Source organism: Melanotaenia boesemani, chromosome 17 (assembly GCF_017639745.1).
Source record: "Melanotaenia boesemani isolate fMelBoe1 chromosome 17, fMelBoe1.pri, whole genome shotgun sequence".
NCBI classification, from domain to species: domain Eukaryota; kingdom Metazoa; phylum Chordata; class Actinopteri; order Atheriniformes; family Melanotaeniidae; genus Melanotaenia; species Melanotaenia boesemani.
This window is the reverse complement of record NC_055698.1, coordinates 15554911-15569401: the sequence shown is the minus strand read 5'-3', so window position 1 is coordinate 15569401 and position 14491 is coordinate 15554911. Positions and strand designations below refer to the sequence as shown.

General features: G+C 38.3%; 1 protein-coding gene across 28 annotated transcripts in view; it reads left to right on the top strand.

The window, feature by feature from the left end:
* Positions 1-14491, top strand: part of clasp2 (cytoplasmic linker associated protein 2) — a 57684-nt gene that overhangs the window by 8897 nt on the left and 34296 nt on the right. For 27 of the 28 annotated variants that reach the window (XM_042011370.1, XM_042011368.1, XM_042011362.1 and 24 more), the window contains exons 3-7: positions 1861-1964; positions 2493-2584; positions 3730-3805; positions 5540-5637; positions 8953-9023. In XM_042011370.1, coding sequence (XP_041867304.1) covers positions 1861-1964; positions 2493-2584; positions 3730-3805; positions 5540-5637; positions 8953-9023 — 441 coding nt within the window. Of the gene's footprint in view, positions 1-1860; positions 1965-2492; positions 2585-3729; positions 3806-5539; positions 5638-8043; positions 8351-8952; positions 9024-14491 lie in introns of those variants that run through there. The other variant, XM_042011374.1, reaches the window with a different exon arrangement.

Genomic DNA, 14491 nt, shown 5'->3' with positions numbered 1-14491 from the left:
TGTCTTTGCTTACTACTAACCCTTGAGCTTGCCTGCTGGGGGTGTCACCAACTGTATCTGTCAGCCAGATTCACTCTTGTCACCAGCAAGCATAATAAACTCTGAAGCGCGGCTCTGGGATTACTGGAGTCATAACACTGTGCAGTCGACCAGCACACACCCTGTTTGTCTATTTATTGTAAAGGGCAGTGCCTGAACTGTGCATGTGTAGTGCAGCTGAGTGTTTTGGATTGATGATAAAATCATCCTTTCTGGCCCAACCCTTGCTCTGAATTCCATCTCTTCTTTTCTGTGCTCTCTCCATCTCTCCTACATCCACCCTCTTCTGTCACACACACACACACTATGGAGAGGAAGATGAGATCATTGTGACTGAGTGATTATATTGATTTACAGGATTGACTTATTGCACAGGGCTGCCGCAGTTATATTGTATGCATGTGCATGTTTGTGCATACACATTGACATTGTGCTGTTGGGCATCGACCACTCCTGTGTTAAATGGATATGGTGGTGAAACATCCAAACCACGAAAGACTACACTTTGACTTAATTATACTTTATTTGTAGATTTACAGATAAGATGAGGTGATGGGACTGGCCTGATTTCTGAGTGGGGTTGTTCTATAGTAGTGTTGTGTATACGTTTTCATTTTTACTACAGCAGATGACGTTATTTTGTGCAACAATGTCCCTCTGTCATGTTTTCTGTTTGAGGCTATTGTCCTTGTTGCTTAGGCAACCAGCTGTTATGGTATCATAATGCACATGCACACAGGAAAAGGGTAGATGACATCACTCTATCACTCCCTCCACTGATGTTTCAGACTTGGTATGTGGGTAGGAGTGTGTATGTACATGCCATTCTGTGTGTTAATGTGTTATCTCATTCAGTGAATGTCAAATAGAGTTTTTTAGTCAGACTAAAATAGTCAAACTATTTTAGTTTTGGGTTTATGGCTTTACATTTAAGTGTCTAGCGTCCTTTTTTTTTTTTTTCAGAAATGTCAACAAATCTCGTGATAACATCAAAATCTAATCTGTGGCTCTCATTCAGGAATCCACTAGAATAAGAAGAGATTTTACAGATGGCAAACATATACATGTAGCTTAATTTAAAAAGAAGAGAGGGTATAACTTTCACATCTGTATTGTGATTTTTAAAAATTTTATTCCATTTGTCTGATAGCGTAACAGTGGAAGGAGAGGCCAGAAACTATTCCACATACATTTAGGGACTGCTTTTATTTTAACAAAGCAACTTGCTATAACAGCAGAGATCCATTGCAAAGTCAAGCTTGCACACATCCACAATTGTAAGTTTTTCACTTTTTTTCAGCAGACCTTTTATTTAAATGTAATATCTAAGATTTAAATACACAAAGTGCTTGGTCATGATGGATTAGAGTTGCCTATAATCCTTATTGCATACTTAGATTATAACATTTAAAGGCTCTTTCTTTTTATTGTTAACTGTGTCTCTGTATTACATAGGGCTTCCTGACATGAGAGCGTTTGATGATCTTGATGTTATTTTAGTCACGGTCCACTTCTCATTTCCTGGCCTTTCTCTACCTCTGCTTGTCAGAGCCAAGTGTCAGTGGTGGTATTGCTTCTTTATTTCATGAAGTCTTTTCTCTGCCACACACCCACAGGCTGCACTTAATGTGAGCTTGCATGTTTTTATTTGTCTTTTAAAAGCCCTCCACTTGGGGGCAGTCTTTATTTTATTTGTCACTTAAATCCTGTAGAGACTGAGTGCCATTTGTGGTTTGATTTTCTTGCATTTTTCATAAATTGAGTTTCATCAGCATTAACACCCTCTTGTTTTTTTTTTTTTTTTGTTTTTTTTTTTTGTAGTCTTGCCAGCTCTGGTGGACAGGCTGGGTGATGGGAAGGACCAGGTCAGGGAGAACAGCCAAGCTCTCATCCTGCGATGCATGGAGCAGACTTCTTCACCCATGGTGAGATACAGAGTGACATAGGCATGAAAATCTTAGAACCTCTACAAGATAAATCCTCCTGTAAAGGATGGGTGATTTAATGTCACCATTTCTAATATAAAAGACTTCCTGGCAAAGTTACATTAAAAAAATACCATTGTATTATTATTTAGATGTTAATCATCTAATTTTTTAAATAAAGTTTTATAAGGGCCAGTAGGCATCAAAAGAATTAGTTGTAGTCACTTTACTTATTTGGCAAAATGCGTGTTTAAGATGCAGCATGGACTAATTTTAGCCATATCGTATTTGTGTTTAACAATATCCATGTTATGGCTCCCTCCTCTGGATAGTAAATAAATTACAGAGGTTACGTCTCTGTTCTGTTTCTTATGTGTACACAAACCACACATGCTCTGCACAGATCGTATCCTCCCTAGTGCGCTGTAATCTGCTCAGTCACTGATGAGCAGCCTGGCAGGACCTCATGTTGTTACTACCTTCTGACTTCTCCTTTTCTCCTGTCTCCGCACTCTTCTCATTTTCCAGTACGTTTGGGAAAGGCTGCTTCCTGGTTTTAAACACAAAAACTTCCGCAGTCGAGAAGGAACCTGTCTCTGTCTCAGTGCCACGCTCAGCGCGTGAGTAACTTCTTCTTAATTTATAGCACTTCCAGGGTGAAGTGTGAAAAGCAAACTAAAGAAGTGTAAATGTGTCATGTATATATTTTTATAATAATTTATGTGGAATACCAGACCTTTGTCCTGACAATGACTTAAGTAATTATAAAGTACATTTTGACAGAAATTGTGCATGTTAATGCTACACTTAAAGGGTTAATAAACACTGTAAGAGGGGGCCTGTGCTGTTGCCACCACCCTTAATGACCTACTTTGTTTGTTCAAGAAACACACATGTTCCCTGTCAGCAGGATTAATCCTCTTAGCTGTTTGTGTGACTTTGTACAGGTGGCACACATGAAACAAATCACTTCTTTTGTTATGTGGTGGTAGAGGTTTCAGGCAGAGATATTTTGGTTTTTAATTAATTAGCTTATTCTCATTTCCTTCACTGAGTTCTGAGAGGATGTGTGTGCTCCTGTAGAGTCCTTACACAGCCAGGAATTAGAGGGACAAATATGTTTTAGTTGGCTTGGATTTCACAAGCTCAACGTGTCATTACGCAAATGACTAATACTACACAGATGCTTGTTTGACAGCAGTATTTTCTATTTTGTGGGTGCAAACACAGCAAATGTACGTTACTTGAATCATCTTGCTAATTTTAGGATCTTTTTGCTAATGGAAAGTCCCACTGGTGTGCTGAATGCTAAGCTGCTACCTGTTAGGAAAGCTAAAGATGTTTGCTGTCCATTCTCATACACCAACATAGATTGACTCAAGCACTTAGAAAGTTTGTCCATGTTTTCACATGTTTATATTGTTGTTTGTGCAGTTCACAGAGCTCCAGAAATTATAGTGGCTAAAAAAGCTTAGTGTACTTGAGCTGAGCATATGAGGGATTTTCTTCTTTTTTTTTTCCAAGTTGCTTCTATGGTAGCACTTCGTTTTTATGTTTTGCTAAATGCATTTATAATTTCTTTTCAACAACTTAAGTTTCCATGGTCTCATTTGTTTTATATTTTGCTAATATTGAAAATATTTCCTAAATGGCTAAAATTGTATCCTATTAGGAAAAAGTATTTTTAAGATAAGAGCATCAGATTTTATTACTTAGTTGAAAATATATCCCATCTTTCTCTCTTCTTCACGCGGCTTTCTCTCAGGTATGGATCCCAGCCCCTGAGCCTCAGTAAATTAGTTCCTCATCTCTGCTCTCTAACAGGAGACCAAAACCCACAGGTAAGGTTTGTTTGTACTGTACCTTTTTAGCAGCTGTCTATCAGTCTTCACTCATGCACTGCAGTTTAAAATGTTTAAGACAATACTTAGCAGAGCTGTTTTCAAGAACACAAATGTGGCAATCAGTCAGGCTGGGCATTATACCGACTATTCAACCAATTTCCTACCTTAAAGTGCGTGTAATGTCTGATTGAGCCCATGTTAGGATTAGAGGGGTAATTGTAAAGGTCACAGAGAGCAAGTAGATGTTGTGTTAACAGTGTTACAGATTGAGAGACATAGTTGAAATCCCCTGAAATCATCATAAATGTGTCTGGATGTTGTGTTTGAAACTTGGCAAGAATACAGTCGATAATGTCAGGTTCAGCATCAACACTAGTGAACGCTGAAGAACAATCACGGCCAAAACTTTGATGTTTGAGTTGCAAAGACATTCATTGCCAGTAAGATGTCAAGGATTACACCATCTGTTGTCAATGGGCGCTGTAATTCCTTCTTCTTTACTGCTACCACTCTTTCTGCAGCCTGAAGCAGGGGAGAGAACGTTCTTTGTACAGTATATAAAAATTGATGTTAAAAAGCATCAGAATTACCAGCAGAGATAATTCCAGAATTCAAAGAAGCATGGAAAATCTGTTTTTACAGGTAATGCTTTAAGAAGATGCCAAAAAAAGATACAAAATGCCCAGAGCATATGGCAACGGGCTGCTAGAAGTGTGGAAAATTCATCTGAATGTTATAAAACTCAATAAAAACCATGTTAAGAGGAGAAAATCACGAGAAAAGTCGAGAAAAGTCTCCTGAATTTCACTTGGATGCAGTGTAATTATTCCTGCATGCTTGTGAGTTTTCACTTAAAATATAGACACATCTGACCAAAAAGGTCAATCTAATATTCAGTATTTATTCAGAAAAAAATGTTCAGCTCCTATTTAGTTTAAAAAAGAAAACCTACCACTTAAAATCGTCAATCATTTTTTTTTAGAACTTTAGGATATCCTTTTTTTATTTCTTCATTTACACCTACCTTTTCTAAGGTAGTCTCTGTTAAAATGTTTTTTTTAATGTAGATGGTGTATATTTATTTACAAATTGTGTTGCAGAGCCGGCAGTTTAGCTCTCAAAGTGTGTTAGCAGGCCTCTTAGGGCAGCTATGTGATTATTACTGTTATTAGGGAGGAGATGGGCTCAGTGATCCAACTTCCCTGCTGAGTTATGAGCACAACACCCAGTCGTTAACCCACACAGCAGCTCTGAGTGTGTGTGTGGGTGTAATGGTGAAGGAAAGAGGAATATAGAGGTTGGTTTAGCCTCCTGCGGAGTTGCAACACAAAGCTGAAATCTGCTTCTGTCTTCTACCCAATGATTAGCTACCCACATATTGTCTCAACCAATCAAAATCCTCAACAGGCCGGCCCACACTTGGTTACCATGAATCTCTTTAACAACATCCCACTGTCCAATCACAACAGTGTTCACAATATAACTAGCAAATCAGATGTCTCCCAATGGAGATGAGAATATGGACCCTTAAAGGATTATATTGTAATGAGTGTTCATGTTTACAAGTCTTGGTCTGTGTAAGTGAAGGCAATCTTAATATTAACCATAATCTTGACAAACACAGAGACATTTTGCGTTGTATACTGGATAAACCATGAGACAAATGGTGTTGAAACTCTGTGTGTTCATATGTGACAGACTATTAAATTGGTCAACATCTGCTGTCTGTAGGTACGCGAGGCCTCTATAACAACATTGGTGGATGTTTATCGTCACGTTGGAGAAAGGGTCCGAGCAGACCTGGGAAAGAGAGGACTTCCAGCTGCACGGTGAGCTTTTATGCTTTTGTCCTTCACTGATCAGCTTTCCCTCCACGAACAGTGATAGGTTTTTTTGTGTGTGTTTGTGTGATGGGCCTGTGGGTCCCGTGGTTTTGGCACTCAGTTCGTCCCAGGCCACACCATGCACCACTCTGCCCTTCACACACACAGAGGCACTTTCATCCAGAGCACAATGCTGACTGACCGCGAAAAGAGGATGGAAGGGGGCCTTCTGGGTGCAAAGGTGGGGGTAACAGGTTTGGTTTGGTTTGGAAAAAAAAAAATGGAGAAATTTTGCATATTTGGGTCATTTGAAAAATTATTTTGTTCTTCTTTGGTCGTTGTGGTTACATGCACAGAGTTGCGAGTTATTCTAAGCACACAGTGACCCCCTCTTTCTTCTCCTGTTTCTCTCTTTCTCCCGTGAAAGATTTGAGCCACAGCCAGCGTTGTATGCTGGCTGCACAGCATGAGTCGTACGTCTGTGAATGCTGGCTGTGGACATGTGTCATGTGTTTTGCATATTAAGCCAGTCTGTCTCCTTGTGTAAACACACACTGTCTGTGTATGTGGGGTTTATGCATACTGGTATGTCTGTTTGCTTTTGGTAGTATGTGTAGAGGTCTAACAGATGCTGTGATTTAAGTCTGAGATCTGTGCTCCAACATCAGTAGAAGCTGTGTCATGTTATGAAATTCTTTAAAACATACACATAGTTTTGCATTGCTTGCGCTATACACTGCATTTAATTTCTTACAATTTTTTAAGATTGTGAACACAAATATTTGTCAGGCCATCTGAGAGTCTAAACTTTGATTTAATATTAATACCATACACATGTAAATACTGCACATAAAGCAGCAGTTAACTGCTTAGGTTAGGTGGCTTGGGTCACAAACTGCCAGACAAAAGTGCCAGACACTTTTAACCTAGCGATGTGAGTCAATATGCCATAACCATTTCTACACAGCTGTATCCCAACAAATATGCTCTTGCTGCTGCCATATTCATCTTGATTTGCTCACACTGACCAAATAGATGCAGCCACATGCTGTTTCTGTAAATGTTTTGAATCAGCTGTGTGACAACAGCATCTCTGTTTAAAACAGCTCGTTTCTGTGTGTTGGCTTTCGCTTATACACACATGTTGGTTCAGCTTGTTGACTACATCTGCTGTCAGTTCAGTGGGCCATTAACTCTGACCATTCATATTGCCTGTCTTATGAAAGAAGTGTGATAAGTAACAAAGGCACAACAGTTCCACCTGATTGGATAGTGTGAAAAACGCTGTTCACTGATGTGATACAGCTCAACTTATCCTACACTGACTGCAGTTATATGCGCTACGGCGTTGAGTTAGGGCTGTAGCTTGATCTTGCCTTTAAGTTGGGTTGCCACCCTTTTCTAGTATATATAAAACAATACTGAAGATATTGTTCTGCTTCTAACTTTCTCTGTGGATCATCGTACATGTTAAGTCCATTCAGATTTTTCTTTAAGTTGTATTTTCCTTACTTTAAGTTTGTGCTTTTAAGTCAATTTCTGAAATGTTAGGCAGGTTTGCATGCTTCAATTTCATGCAATTTCTTTACACTAATATGTTCATATTCATTACTTAATAGCTACATTAATGTAGTTAAATTCTTTTAGTAATGGTACATGTTTTGATTACTAATTTCACCAAAAGTAAAACATCTTTTAACTGATTTCCTGATGTTTTTGTACATGTACTTAACTGTTATTAGCATGAAAGTACATTTGATATATTAAGTCTGCAAACATTAACCAAGTGGGATTACCCAATCATCCTTAAAGTAGGTCAAATATAGGAGTGAGAATTCAGTGGCCAAGCCTCGTGCACATTTCATAGGTGACCTTTTTTTTAGATGAAAGCCAGAGTGTAGGAGATTAAAATCAGTATCCTTAAATGTAGAAATATGAAGAAGGAAGGTGTTCCAAGTTTGCATGAAGGGAAGATCTTAGGAGAAGGGGAGCGGCCTTGTTCTCTGTCTGTTGCTGGCCACACAGCCCCTCCCCCTCTGATGAGTATGCGTGTGTCTGGGTATGGAAGGGAGGTTATGTAAAGGGTAACCGAATCTCTTTGCTGCCTGTCACACAAACCGGCCCACATCTCTCTTTCTCTCTCTGTCTCTATGTCTCTCTTTCTGTAAACAGGCATACACACATAAAAAAAACTGAGATTTAACACGTCTCGCTGTGGAGATTTCTCTGTGTGTTGGCTTAGGATACTGTATGTACATGTGACAGTAGGTGATTTTTCGTTGCATGTCTGTAGCATGCTCTGGTCTCTTGCTGTTTGGCTCCCTCTCCCTCCCTCTCTCTTGCGCCCTCCCTCTCTCCTTCCGTCTCCTTTCCTCCCTCCCTCTCAGAGTCACTGCACCATGTTGGATACAAAGAGCTGAGGGGATCTGAGGACCAGAGTGTGTCACTAGCATAGGGGCTAATGCAATGTCACGCAGCAACGTAGCAACCTATTAATTAATCCACTGGGAAATACTGAGCCAAATAAGTACGGAGGACAAAGTGCTGGGAAATCTCTGAACTAAATAGGCAAACAAAATGCTAATGGAAGGAAGGGAGCCACGTGAAAACGCTGCATGGCCAAGGAGTCAGTTGCAGTTCTAATCGTCACTTATCAAGAGCTGCTTAGCTGTCTGGTGGTTGTGGACCGGCAACCAGACACCAAAAGACAGAAAGACAGGTAGAGGACGGTCTGTTTGAAGGCTAAATCTTGTGTTGCTCACATTCATGACTAACCTCCTGAATTGAGACATAAATGCATGTTATTGGACATGTCATCTGGTCTTTGTTGTGTTTTTGTCATCCTAATCACTGCTTTAGGATATTTGAGGATTTGATTCGTGTGAAGTTATTATATTACCTTGCCTGGTTTGTAGGTCTGGATAGATCAGTGCTACCTGTGTATCACATGGCTGAGCATATTTGGCTTTTGATTACGTGTATGTTTCTGATGTAAAGCAGGTTGTTTGGAGGACTCTTGTGCTGCTGCAGCTTCATGTGTGTGACTGGCATAACAGACACACCCACCCATCGACAGACACAGGGTGTCCACATGTTGCTGCTGATGATATGCTCTTTTATTCACCTTGTTTTGCTTGTAGGTCAAAAGCTGTGTGTTGTTTTGAGTGTGTTTGTAATTTTATTTTTTTATGGGTGTTCCTGTAGATGTCTAAGGGCAGTTTTCTTCACACATTTTTATTGTGATTATTATACATTAATTGTATCTTCAACATTGTTTTTTCCTGTACTGGTCTGACATTGTTTTGTCTCTTGTCTTTCCAGGTTACAGACAATATTTTCTCGTTTTGATGAAGCCTTGAATTCAGGAAACATGGCTCTCAGCCCAAGTCACGGTCAGTGCCCTGTCCTCTTTTTTTTTTTTTTTTTTTATCAAGATGGTATTATTGTCAGGTAGTAGGTCTGTTTGCAGCATTGTGTGCTTAATAATGTGATGTGTGCGTGCATGCGTGAGTGTTGGTTAAGGGGAGGCGCTTGTGCATGTTTAAGTCGGCATATGCTCCTGTGGTTGTCTGTTTGTTGCTATGAGCCCCTGTAAGAGGACCTAACAGGATTAATGGTTTTGTTTGTGTGTGTGTGTGTGTTTTCTGACCTGAGGAATACTTTTGCTGTTAAGGTTTTTGTTGTCAAGCATTGGTGTGGATTGAATTCTCAAAAAAAAAAAAAACCCAACTTTCCATTTTTGTTTTGCCACAGAAAGTTAGGATTTTATTTGCAACAGCAGGTACACTAATGTTTCAATTTGCAGGTTTATATATATATATATATATATATATATTCATAATTTCCATCATTGGTCAGCTCCTGTTTCATTGTCACTATGACCACTGACCTGAAGTTAATTAAAGTTGATTAAAAATAATTCCAGTTAGACTGAAACATGTTGATGTCAAATATTTGAAGAGCAGTATCCATTTGGGTTTTGGTGTTAGTATATATTAAGCGAGAACCCCATGTTTCCAACAGAATATTATGTTACATGACAGGTTGCAGTAGCTCTGCACTTTAGTTTGAGTTTACTTACATATTTACTGGTTAGAAAATGCTTTTGACTTTGTGGTGCATATTAATTTTATCTCTGCTGAGTTTGTGTTCACTCTTGGTTCATTTAAGGTTTGTTGCTGGTGTCAGATGCTGTCATTGGATGTTTGTACCTTTAGGCTGTCCTGTCAGTATCTCTCTGTTGTTGTTGGAAGAGACATGAGGAAGAGCAGTTAGCTTAGCCGATGCAGTTCTTGGTGGCAGTGAAGAGACAGAAGGAGTTTTTGTTTTTGTTTTTTTTCCCCCCAATTTTTAACTACAAGCTTCCTAAGTGCTGGAGCAAGAAGAAGTTAAAAAAGAGGTTCATGTGGTGAAGAAAAGATGGAGTATTTTTTTTTTATTATTATTATTTGTTTTTATTTAAGTACACTACACTCATAAATCTTAGCAATGGCTTGAATAGTTAGATTTTTTTTTTAAGAACTACGTGACCTGGCATTCAGTATTTGTATTGGTGTACTTTGTTTTGAAAATAATCTTAGCAAACTGATAGCTCGGGCTGAACACATGTTTAATCTCTGAAAAAAGATGAAGTGGCTACAGATGCTTCCTGTGGTGGTCTTTATGTCTCATTTTGGCTAATACCTCAAGTGTACTTGAGCTTCTTTCATAGCTACTGCAGCTTGTCAGGCCACAAGTAGCCATTCAGTATTGTCAAGTTTTCATGCTTCTTTATTTTAGATAATTAGCTGAAGGGCTGCAATGAATGATAATTTTCATTACAGATGATTTGACATAGTCTTAAATATTACCTTTAGAGCATTGGTTTTCATTAGATGGTAAATTTTATTTTAGTTTTACACTGTTGGCTGGTAAAATGCCAGTTAAACTGTGACCCAATCAAATTTTACTTTTAAAATTACATTTCTAAACTTTTGATTAGAAATGTAGCAATAACAATATCATTGTCAAATTTTCTTATCCTTGCTGATTCTTACTTTCTTTTTTTGCAAGAAATAAAGTTGAATTCACAAACATTTGTTACTTTAAAAAACCTTTTGCATTAAAATAAAAAAGCCAAAACTGAAAGCAAAACCTTTGGTCCAGCCTTTAAAACAACTAATGAAAACAGGCCAATTTGAACTTTGATCATAGCCATTTCTATGTGGGAATCTCTGTAGGCTAAGAATGTGTCTCAGTCAGTGAGACAAAAGCTAAAACTCTTTCTGAATTAGACTTGTGCACCAGTTCACAAGGAAATGTGAGGCTCACAGGGAGAGAGGCTGTGCACTCTGGTAAGGACATTGATATCTGCACATAGGGAGTAGTTGTTTGCTACCATATTAAGGTTTAAATTATTGTACACTGAGAGAGTTACAAAAAAATATCTATAAATAAAGTGTCTAGGGACAGAGCTTATTCTTTAACTGAAAATGACATGCAGGCTTTTCTAGTTTAAATAAAATGAAAATAGCAGAGGCATGTTCCTTTCTCTAGTCATGCTCAGCAGGATGATGTTTTCGGTGTCAAGCTATTAAGGTTTGAAATTATAGTTGCTGTAGTCTGCTCCATTTTCTTTCCCACAGTTACTTGCCTCCTAAGCTAGGTTTAAGTTTACCATTCTAGTCCTCCTTAGTTGCAATGAGCATAAGAATTTACAGCCTTATACTTGGTGCACGGGACATTTTGATGTTTTTCAGCTGGCTGTGCACCTCCTGATTTTTATTTTTTTTGCAACCTGTTGTGTGCTACATTTAAAAAACAGAAGAAAGAGTGTATAAGCTAGTCTGTTTCTAAAGGCAACTATACAACTCATTATAAGAAACTAAATCAAGCAGATGTTTTCATTTTTTTTTTCCTAATACATCTCAACCTATAAGGTTTGGACACCAACTCTAATCATGTGCTTAAAAAAATCCTTACATCTTCTTGTCCTACATCACTGTAAGGCAAACTCTTGCCTATTGCTGTAAAGAGTTTGATGCAGCTGTGGCTTAGGAAAGAGGAGAAAAGGAAGGAGGGAGGCAAGCGAAGGACTGAGGGAGGAAGCTGACACAGATCCCTGGCAGTAGCCAAGTCACAGTGCTGTGCCTATCACTGCCTTTCCCTGATTCATCGTGACAGAAACAGAGAGAGATTGAGTAAACGAGGGGGAAAGGAGGTAGAGGAGAAAACAAAAGAAAGAATAAGAGATCAGAGGGACAAAAACAAATACAGACAAAGGAAACTGGGAGATTCAACCCATAACATTAACTATGGCAGTTGGGGATGATAGCGATGGTAAGTGTGTGTATGTGTGTACATCTGTTTAATCTCATCTGCCTGTGGATTTTGGCACCCAGACAAAAGCTTGTCAACATACTGTATGGTTTTAGACTGAAATCAGCTTAAACTGACCACTTTCTCCCTGAGCGCTGCAGCTCACAGGGGCTATATCAGCATGTGTGGAGGGAAAACTGGGGTGTTCTGAAATAACTCTGCTATATTGCGTTGGATTTGTGTGCCCGAGAGTGTTCATATTTTCTGTTGTCTTCATAGAACTTATGCAAAGGATATAAAAAATATTACAGCAAGATTGAGTTGTTATAACTTGTTGCCTGAGGCCTGACTTGAATCCTGCAGATCAGGACACAAGATGCATCCTGAGCCAAAAAGAAGCTTGAAATGAATATTTAGTCAGGACTCATTCCCGTCATGCTGATTCAGACAAGTGAAATGTATTTTTTTCAGCTGTATCTTTCCAGTTAACTTAAATGAGCTGACTCAAAAAAGATTCATTTGAACAGTTTTTTCTTTCAAAGTTAAGGTGGAAGATTTTACCTTGACATGTTTCAACTGGCATCTTAAAAAAACAAATAGATAAAAGCCATTTAATCAGTTTCAATTTTCAAGTTAACTGAAACAAACTGAAAACTATAATCTCAACTTTTTTTTGTGTGTGTAAATGTGTTGCAGACACTAATGGAGCATGTTTCTAGTTTGTGTGTGAGAAAGTAAAACATGTCAGTGCCTCTGGCACCGTTCTCTGCTCCCACTTCACATCATTTACTTTTTTTTTTTTAATACAATACAGTACGCAAACACCATGGAAACGGAGAAGTTCATTGCCTCACTTGCTGACCATCGGTAGCAGCTTTCACTGCTTGTATAGCGCTTCAGTATTGACAGGGGCTGGTTGGCACATACACACACACAGTTTTACAGACATGCTCATTCAGCTTCAATGCATCACCGACTCGGCAAAAGGAGCCATGACCCTGTTTCCAGGCTGGACGGGTTGCTATAGCAAAGCTTTCTTGTGAATTTTATGGATTATGCCCCTCTTCAACTTGGAATTGGGACTTAAATTATACCTCTGTGTGTGTGTGTGTGTGTGTGTGTGTCTGTCATCATTTAATGAGGTCGTTTTCTCTGTGCCGGGCTGGAAATGGAGCAGCCTGTCTCCTCCTAGAGAATTGAGGCCTCTCGCTCTTCTTTACTATTGTATTAGACTTTTTTGCACACATCAATAATTATGACTACTGCTGATCAGTGGGGTTAGGTAACAAATCTGCCATGTCCATAGGAAAAGACAGTAATGCAACTAGAAAACATCATTCAAAAAATGTTGCTGCTTTCCGTTAGATAGCTCTAAAAATAGAGAAACAATGTGGAAATGTATCATTATCAGTTTCATGCAACTGTAAATGTAGTCGCCTTTGACTGTTAATCAACCATTATAACCATTGTTTTAAATAATTACAGTAACACTTGTGACAGATCTATAAACTGACTTTGTTATAGCAGATTTTTGTTTATTTTATTTTTCCTAACACATACTTTAATAAGTTTTTATGGAGCTGGTACAGTTTAAAGTTTCTGTCCCAGTCTCTACAGTGCTGCCTGCATTTTTGTTTCCAGTCATTTTCATATAAGCGCTGTGCAATGTCTGTTTTCGATCCCATTTCTTTCATGGAATTCTGTCACGTGGCCTCCTGCAGCTTACAGAAGATCAGTACAAATGCAGGCTTTCTGTACAGTAGCTTTAAGTCCTCTAAAGATGTTTGGTTACGTTTATGATGAAATTTAAAGATGTAATGCTTGAGATGATGTTTTCTGCAATACCCCTGCAGAAAAAAAGTCAAGCTCACTGTGGTTCGTTTCTTTATCTGTTGCTTAGTTTATACAAACATTACTTGCAACACTTTTACTATATTTATAATGGTTCTAAACAAACCAGTCGCATTTCCACCGAGCACGATGTCATCAGGCAAAACAGTCCAATAGTGGGTGCAGATTTGTGCATTTTTCATGTTTTAGTACAGCTTTTTTAGAGGATAGCTTTTCGTATTAGAAATGTTTGTCTTCTGTTATGAAAATTTTAATAAATAAATTTAATTTAATAAATTTTAATAAAGGCCCTTGCAATTAAATTGGCACATGCTAATGATTTTAATGATTTACTATTTCCCAATTGGTAAGGGTTTAAATTAGTTTTTTATTGTCTGTAATGTGACCCAAGTTCACCTATAAACTCCTGCTCTTTCTCTTGTCTTTAAATCAGCAGTGTTTGAGGTGATTTTTTTAAAAAAACATTTAAACAATTGAAATCGTTGAATGAGAATAGAACCAGCGCTGCCATCATGTGGTTGAAACATATAGAAATACATGTCAGTGTTTTCTGTGTTTAGACATTTTAACAAGACTATGGTGAGCTTTGATCACATACCTTTGTATAGGTTTTTCTTTAGATAGGTTCAGGATGGTGATTTTTGTATGTTTCAACAATGGTTTTGATTTTTGGGACATTGTTATATCTAAGTATTTCAGCCAGCTATTTGTT